The following is a 22,458-nucleotide window of genomic DNA, read 5'->3' on the forward strand; positions in this document are numbered from 1 at the left end:
TTGGGCACAACACTGGAACACACTAAGCTGACTTCAAAAAACTAGCAGCAAAGAAATCTGACGTTATTGTCATCTTGCATTGGTGCCTTCTGGACCAAAAAGCTGCACTTAAACACACTGCTCAGACTACACACGATCACATGCATGAGACAAATTAACTGTCTATATCATCAGCTATATCAATAGTATATATTTGTCATTCAAAAGGAGATTTAATTCTCTGCATCCAATCAGAGTTCTCAATCTCGCCAATGGCTTGTTAGCATGTTTCTGTGTGTTTGCTGGGTGGTAACACCCTGCCTTAAAGGGACAGTTCACCAAAAATGAAAAATTCTGTCATCTTTTACTTGTAAAACAGTTGAATTTTTGGGTGAACTATCTCTATCTCTATAATCAAAAGAAAACAGATGGCTATATATGGCTCAGATCCCTCATTATATTTATGTCTAAGATTTCAGTGTCATTTACGTCCATGGTGTAAACAGAGAGGGATGATTTATGCAGAAAAGTTTTGAAAAATACTAGTAGCAATCTCTTCAGACCCAGGTTCCAGTGCAACCCACTCTCTATCTTAATACAAAGTCTCTTTAGATCTCGTCTTCACACTCCCGCTGTCCCGTTACTTGTAAATTCTTAATATCGTTTGTACGTGTGTTCTGTACGTACAGTTTGTTTCCTTCTAATACCCTACCAAACTAATGTTTTTCTCTGATAACAGAACTGTAACTGGTCTCATGTGTTTTGTTCGCTTGGTAGCGAATTGGTCAATTGTGTATTTTGGATCGTTTTGCAGCCATCAGCTTTAACGCCGGCAAATTCTCCAGGGCGACGCTCCATTTGCAGAAATAGACCGAAATATACAGGATTGCAAAACACATTATTTGATCTGCGTCTCCTACGCCGAGCAGTTTGAATAAAACACAAGTTGACTGAATAAAAAATGTGTCAGCAGATAAAAGTGAGTCACAGCTGAAGGAGAAGAGAAAAGATAGATGTCTGTCTGTAGCAGCTGATGTGGCCTTCATGGGAGTTCGGTCCTCTGCGGTCCTCATTTACCGTCGCATAACAGTTGCCTTACTTTGGAGTTTGGACTGTTTTCTGGCCTGTGGCATAAAGTCCCACTCCAAACCATCACGGGACAACCAGGGTGGGGTTTTCCAATTGTGCACAGAGGGAAGATGCACTGCATGGATGTTTGATGTGAGGGTGTGTAGAGACAGGGTTCATACTGTAATGAATCCCAGCAGTAGCTGTGGTTACTCTGGATGAGTTATTCTGGAGTGGAAACAGAGATGGAACAGTTACTCACACAAACAACCACATGCATACAGCCAGACAGCTTTGATTTGATTCAGCTCTGACACATTTGCTGTAAATTTTGTGGATTTTCAGTGTTTTTTTTTTTTGTTTTTTTTGTTTTTTTTTTTGAGCTCACGTGTGAGCACTGGCTGGGTTCATACTGTATAAAGTATATGCCTTGATTCAGTATGAATTATACATAACAATATCAGAATTGGATCATCATTTTTAGTGCTCAGAACAAATTCTGAAATAATACTGCTTAAAGTAAACATGAAATTATTTTCAAGAACAGTGTTTTTTATGTAATCTGTCAGGGAAACAGGATATTCTGAAAGAAGAAAAATGAAGATAATGTAGCTAATTTTGTTCTTTTTGATGATCTATGAACATAAATGGCTCATAAGTTTCATTCATTTGGGAATCAGACTTCAAAGGGTTGAACTGTATGTTTCTGACTCACTAAAAAAAGAATCTCAAAGGACTCATTAAAGGGGGGGGTGAAATGCTCGTTTTCACTCAATATCCTGTTAATCTTGAGTACCTATAGAGTAGTACTGCATCCTTCATAGCTCCAAAAAGTCTTTATTTTTATTATATTTATAAGAGAAAGATAGTCTGTACCGATTTTTCCTGGAAAAACACGAGCGCCTAGAGGCGTGACGTGTGGGCGGAACTAAATAATCATGAGCGCCAGTAGGATTTTGCGTTGAGAGCATGTGGAAGCTGTGACACAGATCCAGAGGCTGAAATTTAACAAGAGCAGCATCAGCAAAGGTGTCTCTATGTGGTATGAACTGAAACTGTATATATTTGCTTAGCGGTTTTGGAAAATGACTAAGTTCCACTTTATGTTTTTTTATGTTTTTTTTTTTAAGCTGTACATGTGGAAAGTGCAGTTTGATGACAACATCGCATGTTGTTTACTTGATGTGCTTACACGCTGATAGCTAAGTTAACAACACAGAGATATTTGAAGCAGTTTTACTCACCGCATGCGGTTCCAACACACAATCGTGACCCTTTTCCGTTGGGACTGCATTATCCTTAAGAAATAAACGATGTGCAATCCGAAATGCAGGGAACAAACAAAAACACTTGCACAACTCCGTTGATGCTCTGTAAAAATAAACTCCATCCACTGGTCCCTTAATGCTGTTTCTTTTTTGGTAATTTGTGCAGGGTTGTCTTGCCCTGGCAACCAAAAACACACTTCTTTTGTGACTTTTCGCGACGCTCTCGCTCTGATCAGTGATTGTCAGTGCTCAGCCTCTCAGTGCTCTGCTATACGGGAGCGCGCGCTCTTCCTGCAGACGTGCCCTCAGGACCCATATAAGGATATTCCGCTCCATCTAACGTCACACAGAGCCATACCCGAAAAAAACTTTCCGAAACTTGTGACAAACCGGAAGAGGTTTTTTTGGAACAAAAATACTCCTTCAAACGTACAACTTAATTTTTGAAACTTTGTCCATGTTTAGAATGGGAATCCAACTCTTTAACAGTGTAAAAACTCAGTATGCATGAAATAGCATTTCACCCCCCCTTTAATTCATTTTGATTCAATAAAAAAAAGAACAAGCTCATAAGAGTAATTTGTTCATTTTGATTCACTAAAAAAGAGCCAGTCTATAAAAGTCATTAGTTTGTTTTGGTTCAGTTAGGTAAGAAGAATTAGAATTTTATGTTTGCTTTGAATAAAAAAAAAAAAAAAAAAAAAAAAAAAAAAAAAAAGATTTGATCATTTTATAATTGGACTACACGCCAACAATAGTCAATCTGTATGTTTTTAATTCACTAAAAAAAGAACCAACTCATTAGGGTCATTTGCTTTCATTCACCAAACAAACAAATAAATAAAAATAAAATACATTAACATTCATTTAGCAACTTTAGACAAAAGCAACTTTGAATAAAAATAATCAGCTCATAAGAATTATGTGTTTGTTTTGATTGCCCAAAAAATAGCTTACAAGTGTCATTTGTAAATTTTGATTCACTTAAAAAAAATGGCTTCTAAGAGTTGTTTATTTGGTCATCGGATCACAGTGGTCATATAGTGTTTGTTTTTAACTAAAAATAAAAAAATCACCAGCAACTCTAAAATGCCATAGCACAGATAATAAATGGCAACTTACCCAAGATGTGGTACTTTTATCTGAATAATTTTCAGTGATTTAAAATATTGTGCTGCAGTAGGTTATGTGTGTGTTGTGTGTACAGGGAATGACCTCTTCCTGGTGGCAGTACATGAACTGGGTCACGCGTTAGGCCTGGAGCACTCCAACGACCCCACTGCCATCATGGCCCCCTTCTACCAGTACATGGACACAGAGAACTTCAGACTGCCACATGATGATCTGCAGGGCATCCAGAAGATCTACGGTAAGATACACACAGAACACACTCAATTCACAACATACTTTTTCTACAGTGTAAAATTTTTTTCTAAGTAAATAAAAAATAAACAACAAAATATTTCAGTTGTTCAATGTATAAAAAATAACTTTTTGTGTGTTACTCATGAAAGTTTGTTTCAACCACAGAATAAAATGATAAAATAGGTAAATGCAACTTTTCATCTTACAATTCTGACTTTTTTTCCTCAGAATTCTGATTCATAAACTCACATTCTGAATTTAAAACTCACAGGGAAAAAAAAATTATCACAGGCAAATTGAATGACTTCGTATTTAAATATACTGCATTCTTTACTAACTTTGCTAGTACATCTGAAGTTTTCATTTACGCTACCTGAGCTTTTGTTTGCCATTCTGGCACAAATCCTTCTTGGGGGCGGGGTTAGCAGTTCTCATTGGGTTCTCATTGGCTGCTGAGTTTTTGATTGATAGCTTTTTGACCTAGAAATTCTATATAAAATAAATAAAAATCTGTTTTTTTTTCCTTTTCAGAATTATATATTACATATTATATACACATATAAACTCAAAGTTGTGAGAAAAAAAAACATCAACATCTTTTTTAATTCCATTGCTAAAACAAGCTTGTTGATTCTGTGCAATTATTTGTGAAAATTTGTAGAATTTTTTTTTTTTTTTTTTACAGTGTAAAACTAAATATTAACCCTCAGTTTTTAGCTCAAATCAGAACCCCTTAGCAACCACATAGCAACACCCTGGCAACTAAACATGTTTCTTTATAAAATGTTAAAATCTACTGCATTATTTTCCCCTCTGTTCCTCCACTCCCATCCCCCCAAAAAAACACTAAAATGACCGTTCCTCTTTCCTGTATTCCATCCGATGTCCTCCTGACACAGGATGTGACCACGGAGGGTGGAGATACTCGTACTTCTTATGTATCAAGCACACATTCCCAACTAGGTTCTCTCAATATTCCTCACTCTCACCAGAACAGATCTCCATTTCGCTGGCTTTGCGTTATGTAACATAAAGGCCTGTAATCCTTGCTCTATTTCAGGAGGTTTGATTTCAGACAGTCGCTCCTCTCTGTGGTTCTCTGGGCCGCTCACATCTCCAGACGGCTAATCCTGTCAGACCGTCCCCCTGCCTGATTCATTTTTCAAATCATTCATTTTCTCCATTTAATCACCTATCCTTTCATTCTCACAGAAGATTTCTTGACCTCTCGATCCGCAGGCTCTTAGCGTTCTGACGGCTCTCTTAGTTCATTGTGCGAACAGCTTGGACTCTTCAGAGCGGGTCCGCCGTCTGCTGTGCTGTGATAATACGTCCACAGATAATCGAGGTGTATGCTGGACTATAATTGATCCGAGAGCACATGACAGCCTGTTTTTTGTTTTGTTTTGTTATACTAATGGTCCAGATGAAAATTATAAAACCATGGTCCATTGTCAATGAGATCATCTAGCTTCTTTTACCTTTTATTTTCATCAAAAAAATTAAATAAATAAAAAATATACAATATAATAAATGTTATATGTAATAAATGTGCAATGCATGATATATATATATATATATATATATATATATATATATATATATATATATATATAGATAGATAGATAGATAGATAGATAGATAGATAGATAGATAGATAGATAGATATAGATAGATATAGATATAGATAGATAGATATAGATATAGATAGATAGATATAGATATAGATATAGATTGATAAAGATAGATAGATAGATATAAACTTATGTGAGTATAATTTATATTAAATATACAATATGAGTCATTTATAATTTAAATGTAAAGTATCATCTCTTTAAAATTTATACTTTTTTGACTTGTTGGAACTTGTTGGATGAGTAGCAGAAGACAGAAATATGATAAATAAACATATCATTTTACATTTGGTAAAAGGTATTAATACATTTTATATTAACACAATAATTGTTAATTGTGATATATAGCACAATATAAATAAAATATTATTTATGAAAAATACATCAATAATATGAATTATTCTTATAATAATAATAATTATTATTATTTACGTGGTAATTATGGATGTAATTGTTTATTATTTATTGTATTTATTATTATTAGGCCTGTCACGATAACAAATTTTGCTGGACGATAAATTGTCCAAGAAATTATCGCGATAAACCAATTAAAACAGTACATTAACTTAACTGTTGCCAAACAAATGGCACTTTAATATTGCATCTAGACTTAAAAATTTTATTCGGAGACTGGATTTTGCCAGTTATGAGGAGGTTTTTGGCTATAATCCTTGCTTGTGATAAAATCTCTAGAAACTCAAAAAAAATGTGTGTTTGATAACCTCTCTCTCTCTCTCTCTCTCTCTCTCTCTCTCTCTCTCTCTCTCTCTCTCTCTCTCTCCAGGACCTCCAGATAAACTTCATCAGCCAACGAGACCTCTACCAACCATCCCACCTGCCCGCTCGCACCCTCCCGTAGATCCACGCAAAAACGACCGGCAGACACGGCCTCCACGAATACCGACCGGCGACAAACCACTGCACCCGAATGCTAAGCCAGACATCTGTGACGGCGACTTCAACACGTTAGCCATCCTCAGGAGGGAGATGTTTGTGTTTAAGGTAAGCCAACGAATGACACATACAGCAACTGTCAGAAATACACAAAATGAACAGATTCATATGTCTTAATTACTATATGAAATTAGCTCATCTTCAACATTGTGTTTGAGAGTGCTGGCAGCTTCAGACGAACACAGACACACACACACGTGGCGTCCACAGGAAGCGTTTCAGCCAGCATTTCGCCTGCCTGTGTGTGGGTGTTTTCTCTTTGTTCTCTCAGCGCTTGAGCTAAAGGAAATTGACCTGTTAGTCGGAGCCAATGAGCTTTTCTTTGCTCGCTGAACCTGTGAGCTGCCTTCAATGAATTCTTCACCCTCCAGTGTGAGTGTATCAGGATAGCTGAGCGTTAGCAATCACTGGATGGACGGCAGGGTGTGGATTATAGAGCTCTGACCCTGCTAATGAAAGCTTCAGCTTCACCAGTGAGAGAAAGATAAAGGCAGGCTCATGGAAAGAAGATAAACTACGCTGTTTGGTTCCACATATTATGTAGGCTACAGCAGCTTTGTGCTTACTAAGCCCTTTCACACATACAGACGTTTCCGGAAAGTTACTGGTAAATTTCCATAAAGAGGTCATGTGTGAACAGGATCTTTTAAAAAATACCGGTAAATTCGTTCAGGAAATTTAACGGTATGAGAAGTTGTAACATTACCAGTAAATTCGGAATTTGATGTAAATATAAAATATGTATAAATATCTTTTAAAGCTATTTTTAAATGTCAAAATAAATGTATATGATCCCTGTAGGTACAATTTCTGCAAATGTAAATAAAAGCATGATTTTTCTCTATCATTTCTCCAGTAATGAAAACAGTCAGTTCCCTCCTCCCTCTCCTCTCTCTCTCTCTAGTAAGTATGTGTGTTTGAAGTGTTGGAGAGTGTGTCTAACTCACTCAACTGACTGGACGTCTCCTGAGTGCTGCTGTTTGATGCAGTTTAAGTCTTTCCCGGTGACAGATCCCTCCGTACAGTCCCCTTGAGGAGAGTTTCACAGTCCGGTGAGGGATCTCTAGACTGTGAAATAGTGAGAGGCAGAGGGATTGAGGCCGATCTCCCAGCAGCAAGCCCTCAACCTGCCCAGCACCACACTGCTCACGGTGCTTTCATCTTTCTTATGCATCGCTCCATCCCTCTATCTCCCCGCACACATCCCTGTGTTCAGTATGGGCTGGCTGTCACAGTGTGCATCATTTGAGCAGATTAAACCTCTGAATGGAATCTGTATGAATGCCATCTGAGCTCCTGCTAAATCAAACACATTAAAATATTAGTGAAATCAAATCAAATTCCATTTATCATTTCTGACATCTGAATTTATCTATATGTAGATGTAGGGACGGGAGATATGAGAAATTTCCCATTACTCTTTTTCCTTAATGATTCCATAAATGAACCAGACATGTATATATATGTTTGTGTGTGTGTGTGTGTGTGTGTGTGTGTGAGGGAGAGAGAGAGAGAGAGGCCCTGGACCACTAAACCAGTCAAAATTATAGATTTTTATTTTATGTCAAAAATCATTAAGATATTAAGTAAAGATCATGTTCCATGAAGATATTTTGTAAATTTCCTAAAGTAATATCTCAAAACCTAAAATTTTAGTAGTAATATGCATTGCTAAGGACTTCATCTGGACAACTTCAAAGGTAATTTTTTCAATATTTAATTTTTTTTTTATCAACCAAATATTTTCCTACCCTAACAAACCAAACATCAATGGAAAGCTTATTTATTCATTATAAATAAATCTTAATTTTGAAAAATTTACAGACTGGTTTTGTGGTCCAGGATCACACACACACACACACACACACACACACACACACATTAAATGTTTTTTATTTATATGCAATAGAGGCCAGCCCATGCACCACAGATTGGGCTCCTAGCTCAGTCTCACTGATGAGCCCTACAACAATAAAATACATCAAAATCACAAATATATTCATGACAAACAAATGTAATTAGATAAAAACAATAAAATATTGCAAACCTACTAGGAATCCACCGATCTCATATGTCCACCACTCCACAAATAGCATAAGCATGCTGGGAAAAGCCAAGCGAATGAAGGCGCCCCATTCCTGCAGACAGTCAAGAGACCAGCCTAGGATACATGGTAAATAATGAAATACCGGATTTATTTATTCAATAATAACAGATGAAAATTAGGAAAAAAAAATATGACGTTTTAACACTGAGTACCAGACAGTATGTTATAAAAGGCAGTATGTTATAAAATGAACCATTTCTTTAAACAAGAAATATAAAACAAGCCATATACAGAAGCCTTTGATAAGCTCTGTTTTATAAGCTTTTTATATGGAATCACAAGAAGTTCTGAGGCTCTGATCCTAATAACAGCTTGTGCTTCAATTTCTCTAATCTCTAACATTATATTTAACATTTGACTCCTCTGTGTTACTCAGCTAAATTAGAGATGATTTATATTGAAGACTGTCCAACTTGTACCAGATAATGGTCTCTCTGAAAGTGACTGTTCCAAAAAATAAGGTACAGAGGGTCACATAAGACACTCTTTCTTAACAGACAAAAGCAGAATAGATTTTTGCTCTGTGACCCATTTTTTAAAGTCCAAAATAAAGTCCTAAATAAAAGCGACTTATATTCTATTGCGACTTATATATGTTTTTTTCCTCGTCATGACGTATTTTTGGACTGATGCGACTTATACTCAGGTGCGACTTATAGTCCGAAAAATACGGTATGTTGCTTTGCAGTTGATAGGTGGCTGCTCACAGGGCCCGATCAAATTTAAGGTATTGTTTAAGTGAGTATGGGACAAGTTATACACCAAAGTTAATTCTAGTGTGTTACTGATATCTGACTTCAAAAACAATACTAGTAAACAAAAAGCCTGTGCTCTCTTTTTTAGCTACAGTGAGGAACAAAGTAGTGGTGCAGAATATGAAGAATGACATCTCTATTATTGAGTACAAAATACTGTCAGCGAGGAGCAGGCTGAAGAAGTGTCATCTGCGCGCTTACTGCAGGATAAAATGAAAGACGCCTTGAGTTTTAGAGATACTGATGGTCAAATTATATTCCTCAGTTTGCTGCATAGTCAGGAGAAGCAAATGTGTGCTTGAAGAATAATGGAGTTGTCATCTTTGAGCCATACGTTATTCTCAAACTTACTGTTAAACTGCATTCTGAGAGAGTCAGTCCTGATGAAACAGCCTTATGGTGCACCGCGAATTATCTCAGAACTGCATATAACAAATTGATCTGGATGCTGATTGGTCAGTATCACGTTCAAGCTGTGCTGCACTACAAAATACTTGTTTATTCATTTTATAATATAACAATATTATAAATATTGCATATTTTAATAATAATTATGTTAATAAATGTAATTATACATTAATTCCATAATGTGTTATTTAAATTACAACATGCACAAATATGAGTACTATTCTGATAATCGCATTAAAACTTTTTCCTGAAATTAAGTTTATTTTATTACTGTAATATACAAAATCATATTAGGCCTCATTTACTAATAGTCATTCAAAAACGTTTTAATATTTAATAATAATAATAATAATAATAATAATAATAATAATAATAATAATAATAATAATAATAATAATTATTATTAATATTAAAGGGAGTATGGGACTTTTGAAGTTATACACCAAAGTAAATTTTATTAACTGATATCTTAAGAGTAAGAGTATTACTGATATCTTACTTCACAAACACCACTAATAAACAAAATGCATGTGCTATTTATAAAAATATTATAAATATTTATGATATAATTTCAAAAATATATATTAAATATATTTCAATTATTGACTATATATTATTAATTATATTCTTATTTATAATTTATATGATTCTAAATGCTATCATATGCCATTTAAAATGTTATATTTATATTTTTTAAAATATTATATATTTATTTTTTACATTTTTATGAAATTATATAAAAAATATTATATATATATATATATATATATATATATATATATATATATATATATATATATATATATATATATATAATATTAATATATGTATTATTTAAATTATTATAAATAATATTATTAGTATTATTATTAGTTATATTATTATTAGTATTTTAAATGCTACGTCCACACATATGTACATTCTTTACTGCAATGTAAAAAAAAAAACTGTATGTTCAACGGAAGAAAATAGTAATACAGGTTCGGAACGAATGGACATAAAGCTACAGAAAATGTTACTCGTTTATTCAGTTTATGAGGCGACAGGCTTGATTTCCCATCATCCTCTCCAGCAGCACAAGAATGATAAAAACACACAGATAAACATCAATTACACATCTAATGTGCATCCTTTGCTGTTTATTACGACTAAAAGCCTCCTGCGTCGGCTGGGAACTGTGAAATATGAAATTGCCCACAAAATCTGTTTTATACATTTTGATTTCTGGACTCATAAGTAAGAGCTTCCCAGAAGGGAACGATTGTTACGGCTACCACAGAGTGATGACGGAGATATTGTTTGTTTTGCCACCAATGTTTAAACAAGCTTTGGAGCATCAAAGCAGTGGCATCAAAGCTTTAGATGTGTGACGTGGGATTTTCCAGAGCAGCTGCGGCCGAACGGCTGTAGGTAAAGGCCAGGATACCACAGCAAAAAACTGTTCCCAGTTGGGTTTGAGTTATTTATAAAATACCCTTTTTTGAATAACTGAAAAAAAAAGACTTGTAAACAACAGAAAAGCTGCTGTTTATGAGACTAAACTTCTAAAGCCTTGTATTGACCACTCTGTGCTCCAAAAAACAACAAAGCCTTATATGATATGTCTGAAATGTTCCATACAGCTAATGTTTGTTTGTTTGTTTGTTTGTTTTTTTCTCTTCCAATCACGTTTTCTCTATGAAGGACCACTGGTTTTGGAGGGTCAGAGATAACGCTGTGATGCCCGGTTACCCCATGCTCATCAACGTCTTCTGGAGGGGTCTGCCACCCAGGATCGACGCCGTCTATGAGAACAGCAAGGGCAAATTTGTTTTCTTCAAAGGTAAGATTTGTACACATCAGATCAAGGTCCTTCAGCACAAGTTGTTTACAAGCGTCAAAGGCGAGTTGAGTTCAGAGATAGTTAGTGAACAGCTTGAAGATGAGACTTAACCTTGTTTCTACAGAGAGGTCAGATGCTGTAAGGCTCTCACGGGTTTATCTGCACGGCTTTACTGGAGCGGGGGGCAGTTTGCCTCGAAATATAACACTGTTAAGGACCTGGTATACTTCAAATGAAGTTCACTTTCGTTATTAGTTTGGGGGCAAAAAGAAGTTCGAAGAGTCTGAGCGACGGTATACTGTTTCCGAACATTGGAGGCGGGGAGTAGATTAATGTAAACATGACTTGTGACGCTCACACATATCCCCTAAACACAACAACGATGAAATGATGAAGTGTAGGTAATGTAGGTGTGAGACGGGCACCAATGGTAAGAATATTATAAACAAAAGAATAATGATTAGCCGCAGTTCAGAGTCAAGTATCATGTTTGCAATACAAAAGAACCATAATCAGTCCTTTATAGGAAGTGTGAATGTAGTATCATAGTCTGTAAAACTTAAGCATGATGTGGAAAAAAAAAATATTGGAGTCAGTTTGTTACTTTATTTTATTAGTGTTCATTTATTATATTAAACTGGACAAATTGTTACACCTTTTTATATTTTATGTGGCGTCATGATTTACTTTTGATAAAAACTAAGGTTTATTATTGTATGTTTGTTTGGCATTTCACAAACTAAATAAAAAATAAAAATAAAAAATTGCATGTAAAAGAAGGTGGAACGAACTCCCCCAGAAAGTTTGTTTTGGTCAGCTGTTTCGAACTGCTGAAACAAACTCAAAACGAACTTCCTTTCATCCTGATTTTGTTTGAAATGACATAATATTAGTTCGTCTTCGTTTTCGTTTGAAGTATATCGCGGCCTTTAGGAGTTCATCTAGTGACTGTATAAACATGCATGTGTGTGAGCGCGTCTGTGATGGTGAATCTCACAAAACCTGTCAAGAACATGAGTCATGTTTACACACAATCAAAAGGAAATAGTCATATACAAAACCTGCAATATATAACATGATCAATAAATTATGTCAACAACAATAAAATAATAGTGAGACTTAATAATTATCATTTATATTGATAAAACATTAATTAGGGCTGCCCTCAATAGTTGAATAATCGTTAGTGATCGTTAATGATGTACTAGTGGTGTTAATAATAATATATTTTAATAATGATTCTAATCATATAATCATAAAAGAATAATATACATAATATATTATCCTAATAAAAATTATTATTATTAAGTCTCATGAATAAAAATATGGTAAAAATGATATATATATATATATATATATATATATATATATATATATATATATATATATAAATAATAATATAAATATATATTCTATAAAATAGTAAAGTAAAAAACTATAAATGAATGTGAATAAAATAACTCATATAATGTGCATTTGATGAGAGTTTTTTTTTTTTTTTTATCACACTGAGGTCATTATGACGAAGCTTATAAACTCATCGCATTTGTGATTTTCTTCCCATGGGTTCGTACAGTGTGTGTGGTCCATGTGGAAGCAAATAAACACATTTTTCACACTCATTGCCAGTAGAAAGCAGCACGGAGTGAGGATTTCTTACACTGACCTCTGAGCAGTTAAGTAGGTCAGAAAGCATGGCCAAATCTGGACATTTAAATGTGTTGCTGTGGATAACGCTGACCTCAAGCCAACATTTACAATGAAATCACCCTGCAATTTCACTTTCTCAAACAAAACACAGACATAAATGAGGCTCCAGGGGTCTACAGTTATCTCTCTTGCACTCTTCAGCCCCTGCATTTGCACAGAGAGACATTTGACCCCGCTGAGAGGGCCATGAGAAAGACCCAGGTGACGTGACAGGCATTTCCTCCTCCAGAGGAAAAATGACGGACCTGTCCTCCCCTGACCCCTCAGACTCCAAACAAACCATGACAGCCCTTAACCCGGCCCGCCGTGGACATGTTTCCTGAGCTCAGAGGGTCAGTGCTGCACCCCTGCTCTCCTCCTTCCTCCAGGGGCGCCTCTAAAGCACACTGACATTTTAAGTGAAGGCATTAACATGTCAGGTCTGAGTAACAGTGGCAGACGCACGGCCAAAGGCCTGCTCAAGGTAATTAAAGGCAAACAGGAAGTGCCTGAACTGTGAAATTGAAAGTTTGGTTTTGCTGAAACAGACATTTATCTGGAAATGATGTAAATATTGAGGATTCCGTGTCAATAAACTCAGTGATTATCAGTTATTAAATTTATGCATTTAGCAGACGCTTTTATCCAAAGCGACTTACAGTGCATTCAGGCTATCAACTTTTACCTATCATGTGTTCCCGGGGAATCTAACTCCTAACCTTGCTCTTGCTTGCTTGCTAGCGCAGTGCTCTACCAGTTGAGCCACAGGAACACTTATATACAGTTATTAAGCACAAACATGAAATATGACTATGGTTATCTTTAAAATAATTTCCATTGGATTAATGTGCATAAAGTGGGACTAGGGCTAAATATATATATATATATATATATATATATGTGTGTGTGTGTGTGTGTGTGTGTGTGTGTGTGTGTGTGTGTGTGTGTGTGTGTGTGTGTGTGTGTGTGTGTGTGTGAAACATTAAGAACATTAATTAATTCTAATTATAAATAATGATTTAATAATCATTACTGCACTGCAATATAATAATAATAAAATGTAAAACTGTATTTATATATTATGTTACAATATGTCTACTGCCTTTTAATTGTAATATTGTAATATATATAATATACATTTCTATATGTATTTGCTATAATACTGTATTTACTGTAATATGTATCAAATGTATTTTTAATTATACTTTAGTTTACTGTTACATTATATATTTTTACTGTATGAGTCGATAATAACAATAATTGTTATTATTTTGATTATTATTATATTAAATGCGAAGAGTTTATATATTAAGGTAGTACTGACTTTAAAAATTTAGAGGAAAAACAAAGCAAATGATATATGTTTTCTGTAATGTTCTCAGTAGACCATATATGTATATAAATATATAAAAGCAAAAGCATTTTTGTCAACACTCTTATACTCAGATGTCGCAGAAAGAAAAATGTAATGGCCAACAAAAAAGCGCATTAAAATCATCCCAATAAATAATCAATATACAGTATTTTCCAAAATCAACATGTCAGCAAGTCATAAAGAATTTCTAGAAACCATGATTTACATTTTCCTTCTTTGACTGATCTATATGACTGAAGTTTCTCAAAATCTACCATGGGTTGAATACTGTAATCTGATTTTTTTCTAGGCAAGCAGTTCTGGGTGTTCAAGGACACAATGCTACAGCCTGGTTACCCGCAGGACATCTCAATGTTTGGAAATGGCATGCCAGCGCAGAGTATAGAGACAGCCGTCTGGTGGGAGGACGTGGCCAAGACCTACTTCTTCAAAGGAGATAGGTATGTGAACAGTGTGTGTGTGTGTGTGTGTGTGTGTGCACTCGGCCATGTGTGTGTAACTTTCTCTGATTATCTATACGCAGGTATTGGAGATATAATGAAGACTTGAAAATGATAGATCCTGGCTATCCCAAGTCCATCACTGTATGGAAGGGTGTCCCAGATTCTCCACAAGGAGCATTTGTTGACAAAGCTAATGGTATGCTTCCTATATATATATATATTTTTTTTATTTTTTATTTTTTTATATATTTTTTTTGCATTATTTTTTTTATGTCTATTGTTCTTATGAAGTCAAACAATAGATTTATGGGAGTAACACACCAATATTTAACATACCTTCTGCTTTGGCTTTCAAATTAATGCATGATAAAACTTGAAATATTGTTCACAGGTCACATGAACCACTTTTATGGTAACAAAATGTTCATTTCAAGCCAGCTAACTCCTTAATAAAACCATAATTTTGTATTTTAAATAGAATTTGGCATCTTGTCTGAAGCATTGGTTAGTGCTGTGGTGTAGGCAACACAAGTTTGAATCTGGCTTGCAACCTTTCCCAATCTTATGCCCTCACCTTTTTCCTATAATTTCCTTTCGTTTCTCCACTATATTCTGAATAAAAAGGACAAATATGGCAGAAAAAGTATTTGGGACCCAATTTGGGGCCAACATAAAAAGCACATCAGAAAAAGGGAAAAACCAACACAGACTCTAAACATCTACAAAACTTCAATAAAGACTTGTTAGCTAATTAATTTAAACCACAAACAGACCATGCAGCATCTGAAATAATGTTGTATTTGACTCCAAATCTTTTCTGTTCATCATGAAGCAGTTTAAATCAGCGTCAATCCCGTTTACACTGACCTATTTTCAGTCTGAACAAGAGCACAGTTCTGAAAGTTTGTGCAGGACGAGTGTGAATGTCTCTGGCAGGAGCTCTCGGGCTGGGGACGTCTTGCATGAGTTCAGCCCGTAGCTGCAGGCACGGAGGTCGATAGCCACACATATGCCATCTGTACCCAGCCCCGCTGCCAGGTTTGCCCATGAACACAGGCGCTCACCTGAGCATGACGGGTGCATTGATATTCCAGGGGTATTGTTTGGCTAACCACACTTTGATAGTGATAGTGGGCTTTCTTTCAGCCCTGTCTCTGCACGTTACCCAAAAGGCCCCTGTGAGCAATGCAGTTAAGAAAATTGACCCTAATTATTTATGTGTCATCATGGCCAGCTGATCATGGGGAGAAAAGAAAGGATGGCGTTTTTTTAACACTTCCAGACCTCGTCCAGTCTGGAACATTTTTATTTAAATCTAGAAACTAGATCTAGAATCTTTATTCAACAGATTTTGTGGAGAGTGACAGGAAATTAGTAGGGATGTGAGATTAGAATAAAAAATTAAAAAAGAAATGTGAAAATGCTTACTATATCTTTTGATTTTTTCAGCATCAAAGGCCATTTGTCCAATCAATCCTTACTGTATTTTGGTGCACATTTATTTGTCACTTTAGCAATGACATACCCTCATCTTCAAAAACCTTCAACAAAGCCCTGCAAGATTTAATAGTTATTTTTTTTAATTGTAGAAAAAAACAACAACAACACATTTTACCCATTTTACATAAATACATTTAGTATATACATATATTCTAAATATGAAATAGAAAACATATTTGTAAATATATATTTAAAATTTATTATAGAAAAAATATTTTTAGATTTAAAAAAATAAAACAAATAAAAGCTAAAATATGGCAAAGTATAATTACGTAAAAATATATGTGTGATATTTTAAAATATTACAAAAGCTAATAGAGTAGCTAAATAGGTGGAAACTAACATGCACAATTAAATATCCAATATAGATACAAAAATAACTTACTTATGTCTCCCATGTCAATGGTTTGCAGGTTTCACTTACTTCTACAAGGACAAAGAGTACTGGAAGTTCAACAACCACAGGCTGCGGGTGGAGCCCGGCTACCCTCGCTCCATCCTCAAGGACTTCATGGGATGCGACCTCACACCCATTGACCCTGACATGCAGCCGACTGAGGACGAGGATGTTGTGATTAAACTGGACAGCGAAGCCAGTACGGTCAAAGCCATCGCCATCGTCATTCCCTGCGTCCTGGCGCTCTGCCTGCTGGTGTTGATCTACACCGTCTTTCAGTTCAAGAGGAAGGGGACGCCCCGACACATACTGTACTGCAAACGCTCCATGCAGGAGTGGGTGTGAGTCACACGGCCACAAGACACAGTGGCGTAAACACCCTAAACTTGCGGACTTTGGCTCTAAACCTGTGTCTCGCTCAAGGTGAACAGCGAGGGCCTTTGCTTTGATTCCCCCCTCTTGGAGACGAGGGGTGCATTTCCCTCCAAAACTCCCTTCTCTTGTCCCATTGGCCCCGGTGCACCCGCTGTAGGAGGTTTGCGGGATTGCAAGGATCCCACGGTGCATTGCGCCGTCCAGTGCCACTGTTTGACGTGGATTTCGCCGATTGCTATAACTTTAGGTTTTACAAGTGCAACGCTGAAAAATGAAAAAAATTATGAAAATGTTGCAGGAGCCTTTTTTTCTTTTCTTTTTTTGTACTTTCTAAATTTTCGCTTGGATCCAATCTATTTATGTTCGAACAGTAATATTTACAATTCCCTTTACAGCATCCCAAACCAAATAAAGACTCCAAAGAGGCTCTTTTTTCTTCTTTTTACGTTTATATATATACTTTTTTTTTTTACTCCCCCGCTCTAAATATTTTGCAATGATATGTAGTGGGGGACGTTTTGACTGTTGTGGCAGTCTGTCTTAAAAAACAGGGGCCAAATTATTCTGCAATATTTTTAATAGCCTTAATTATGGATTGTGTTTGCTTATGTTTTTGTTTATTTGTATGTTTTTAAGCACCGCTTTGTTTGTCCTGTCAGAACAGCAGTGCAATATTGCTTTGCTCCCTTTGAGATCGATTTTCGTCCTCATTTTCGCCTGGGGCTGCACTGCAGGGCTGCCCGGCCGCTGGAAAGGGGCGGGACTCCTTAACCTCTGCCTAACATATCAGTCGAAACAGACAGACCAAGCCACTGCAACAATGAATACTTTATTGCATTTTTTTTCTGTCTGACGGTAGAATTGCAACTGCAAAGGAAGTGCTTGAACAATTTCTTGTGCTTTACGCTCACTCGTTTGGTCGTATTTACATGGACAGTGATTTGAGAATTTGTTTTGTCCCTTTTACCAAAAGGTTGTTGTTCGAGCATGCCATCTCCTTTGGACTGCCTTGTTTTTAGGTCTGGATGGGATCCTAGAACCTTGACATATGAATCAGAACCACCAGAGCAACTCAGGACAGCGCTTGATTCAAAGTGTATGCAAGCCTTCACATCCAGTCCCGTGTCTTTAATATTAACCGAGAAGAAAATCAAGGGTACTGTATATCATGTCACGTTTCACCATTGCTTTCGATCGGATGTTTCTGCAATTGGATTGGATGATTTTTTTTTAACTTGCAGTTCGGTTCATGCCTTGCAGTCTGACTCTAGATCAGTCCTTAGCATCGAACAGATGTCCGAACATGCAGTTATTTGCTTGCATTAGCGTTTTTTTATGTTAGTTTAATTTTTTTTTTTTTGCACATTTGAAATGGCCTCAACCTCAACTTTAAAGTGGTACTTAAAGTGCCAAAGCTGTCATCTGGCACGTTTCCTTCAGATGCAAAAAAAAAAAAAAAAAAAAAAAGTATTTGATCTGAAGGAAAACAAATGCGTGTTTTTGGCAAGCAGTGTTTGAATGTATGTCTGTATTGATGCTAGCATTTTTTTTCATTCATTGTTTTATGAAGAAAAGTGGAAAAAAATTCTTCAAATTCATGTACTTCATGACTCGGTTTGGGACGAACTGTCCTGACAGACTTAATAAATTAATCAGTATATGATTAAAATGCATTTTAGCGTTTTGTTCAGATTTACTATACATGCATATTCAATCTGGGAAAATATAAACATCTACTCTTTCAACTAACAGAAATATCATGGTAATACCAAAGTATTTTAATGCGGTGATCATATAGTAGTACCATAGAATATATCAGAACACTGTGGTATTACCATGGTACTGCCGCAGTACTTTTCTTCCTTTCTTTGACAAATTACCATGACATTTAAACATGGTACCATGATACTATTGTGGTATTTTGAACATGGCACCATGGTACTATGAAAACGTATTTTAGAAATTTTACAATGTTACTGCCATGGTATTGAACATGGTACCATGGTATTTTGGACATTTTACCATGCCATTTGATAATACCATGATACTTCTATGGTAATTTGATCATTTTACCATGGGACTGGTATTTTGAACATACAGTAGTACCATGATTACTGTATCATTTACTATTCTGTACTACCATGGTATTTTGGATATTTTATCATGGCAATACCATGGTATTCTGATTATGTACCATTGTATTAAGAACATGTACCATGTTCTTGGAAATACCGTGTAAATGCAATGACACATGAATTCCTGTACCATGGTATATTTTAAAAGTACCATAGTATTTCTCTCTAATGTACCATGCACAGTACATTTTGTAAAGGTTCTATCCTCTCTCTTTCTCACTGTGTATATGTGTGTATGTACGCATTCACATGAGTGCATCTGAACATTTCCCAGAATCCCAGCAGATCAAACCAAAAGAAACGGTAAGAAACGGCGATCATTAAATAATACAGAAAATCGAGTATCATAAAGGTGGTGTGTATCCTGTGGTTATATTTAGCTAGTATAATAAGAATCAGAGCATAAAATATGAGATGACGGTGGGCAGATGCATTCAAAACTCGCTAAGCGCAAAAGTAAACAGAGACAGCCGGGGCACATGCACATTCTGATTGGCTGTCGGAGCGCTGGCATGGTGATTGAGGTCAGGTGGGGCATCCAATTGCCATCTATGTTCCAATTCAAATCTAAAGTAGCTCAGCAAAACTACTGTGGCCATGGCTAGTGTGAACATAACGGCTAAGATGAGATTAAAGCGGTAAATGATCTGTGAATCACTCTAAACCGACCAGCAATGTTGCTAATAGGATTGTGCAAAATGAAATATTTTCAAATTCAAGTATTCGGTGGGTCGTCTGAATGACTAGTCGACTAGTTAGGGTCAAATGTAAGGCTAAAAATGTCTGATTGCATGTACACTACCATTCAAAAGTCTTGGGTTAAGATTTTTTTATAATGTTTATCACCCAGGTTGCAATTATACAATAAAAATTACAGTAAAACAGTATTGTGAAATATTATTACATTTTAAGGTTTGTAATTATTTAAAATTTTGGAAAAAAAATAATAATTTAAATTTATGCATTTAGCAGTGTATTCAGGCTATCAATTTTTACCTATCATGTGTTCTCGGGAATCGAACCCCAACCTTGCACTTGATAGCACAATGCTTTACCAAATGAGCTACAGGAACTATTATTATATTATTACTTATTAGTTGTTAAAATAAATTATATTTAAATATATATTAAAATGTAATTTAGTCCTGTGATGCAAAAATGAAAGCAGTGTCACATGATCCCTCAGAAATCATTCTAATATGCTGATTTGATGCTGAAAAATCATTTCTTATTATTATCAATGCTGAAAACAGTTGTGCTGCTTAAAATATTTTTTGTGGAAACCGTGAGAGTTGCATTCAGAATTCTTCAGTGAAAATAAAGTTCAAAACATTGAAACAAATTTTTTTTGTGACATTATAAATTACATTATACTGTACAGCCAGTTTCTGCCACAGAATAAAAATAAATAAATAAAAGGTAATTGCAATTTCTTATTTAGAAATTCTGACTGTTTCTCTCAGAATTGTGAGAAATTGTGAGATAAAAAGTAAATAAATAAATAAATAAATAATAATTTGACACCAAACTTTTGAATGGTAGTATAAAATAATATATTCACCTGACTATAACTTTATTAAAAGTGGTGAATTAGTTTTTCGATGCTTTCAGTGGTGAAATAAATGCAATTAAAGATGCAACTCCTCAGAGAGAGCATTTCATCATGCTGAAAATTCAAATTATCGTGCTAAAACTAAATGTTCTAAAATGTTCACTGAGAAGTTGTGTCTATAAATTCATCCCCTTTAAACTGAAACAAAAATATTTTATCTTTAAAAAAAATCATGCTAGTTGATCATGCTGTGATAAAAATGTCAAACGGACGATCATGCGGCGCGTGTGTTTAATTCACTAAGAAGCTGATCTGTTGTTGTGTGTTTGGTGGAAGAGCAGTGAGTCTGGTCTCTCTCTGAGCGTTTTCTTTCTAACCGACAGAACTTGTGGTGCTAACTGGACCTACACTGGGGAGCTTCATCCTGTAATCTTTTGGTGCTGTTATTATTTTAGACATTATGGATTTACACTTGATTTGATGATGGTCTGTGCAGGGGTAATGTATTCACGCTCATGTAGCACTAGTCGAAATGGTGCATGAATCCATAGTTTAGCGTGTTAAATGCTTCCATATATCTCCTGTGTGTTCTGTGAAGGCCTTAAGCTTCAGTCAGGTGTCAAAGGTCGAGCCGCCCATTGGCTACATGTTGGTGCTAGACCCTGATTCATGTTTACAGTTTCTGCAGCAAAGATGTGTTTTTTTTTTTTTTTTTTGGCTTTGCAACATTTATTCTCCAGATTAACGTCAGTTCCTCCGACTCATTAGCATCTTTGCTAATCTCAGTCATCCTCATTGTCATGTGTATCATCTTGCCATCCTGATTATGTTAAACGATTCCAAATGAAGGAAAGAAACGAAGTCTGAAAAACATGTTTATACTTTTTCATTCTGTCTGTATCCCTGTATTTGTGATGTATCTGTTGACGATCCATTTCATTGATCAATAAACTCATTTGAACATATTTCCCCTGAGCATTTTTGTATTCATCTACCTGTACCATCATCATGTTTCCTCATTTTTTCAGTCCATTGTGGTTTATTCATTATGGATCATTCCTAGTCCAAACATCGCTTAACTACTGCTGCACTTTTTTTTTATATATTGTACACACACACACACACACACACACACATATATATATATAAAACTAAATAAAGTATGCAGAATCTAGGAAAATAGGATTATAGTGTAACATAACGATAAATGTAATGATAATGTGACAATAAATAAACTAAATAAAAAATTTAAAATAAATTAATAAATGAAATTGAAATAAACAACTACATTCAAAACTATAAAAAAAGCTTTATATGAGAACAAAAAATAAGTATAAAAACCATTAAATAAAAAAAAAATGGAATCAGATTATAATAGCAAAAAACGAGCAAAAAAAAAAACTATAAAAAACAAATTGACAAAATAGAGATAAAAACTAAATTTAATTCCAAAACTGTAATATATTTTATATGAGAACATAAAATATAAGCATAAAACATTCATGCAAAAAGAAAAAATGTGACATATATATATCATATCAAATTCAAATTCAAAACTATAAAGCATTTTATATACGTTCTATAATGCGTAAAAAGTATAAAAATCTTGCTAAGAAAAAATACAAAAATAAT

General features: G+C 35.1%; 1 protein-coding gene across 2 annotated transcripts in view; it reads left to right on the forward strand.

The window, feature by feature from the left end:
- The window catches only part of LOC127946460 (matrix metalloproteinase-16), a 50,825-nt gene extending 29,034 nt beyond the window's left edge, over positions 1-21,791 (forward strand). For both annotated transcript variants that reach the window (XM_052543054.1, XM_052543052.1), the window contains 6 exons: positions 3,523-3,684; positions 6,099-6,316; positions 11,222-11,360; positions 14,714-14,864; positions 14,948-15,063; positions 16,781-21,791. In XM_052543054.1, coding sequence (XP_052399014.1) covers positions 3,523-3,684; positions 6,099-6,316; positions 11,222-11,360; positions 14,714-14,864; positions 14,948-15,063; positions 16,781-17,109 — 1,115 coding nt within the window. In that variant the 3' untranslated portion in view covers positions 17,110-21,791. The remainder of the gene's footprint in view (positions 1-3,522; positions 3,685-6,098; positions 6,317-11,221; positions 11,361-14,713; positions 14,865-14,947; positions 15,064-16,780) is intronic.
- The last annotated feature ends 667 nt before the right edge of the window (positions 21,792-22,458 follow it).

The sequence above is a fragment of the Carassius gibelio genome, chromosome A24, assembly GCF_023724105.1.
Source record: "Carassius gibelio isolate Cgi1373 ecotype wild population from Czech Republic chromosome A24, carGib1.2-hapl.c, whole genome shotgun sequence".
In the NCBI taxonomy this organism is placed as follows: Eukaryota; Metazoa; Chordata; class Actinopteri; order Cypriniformes; family Cyprinidae; genus Carassius; species Carassius gibelio.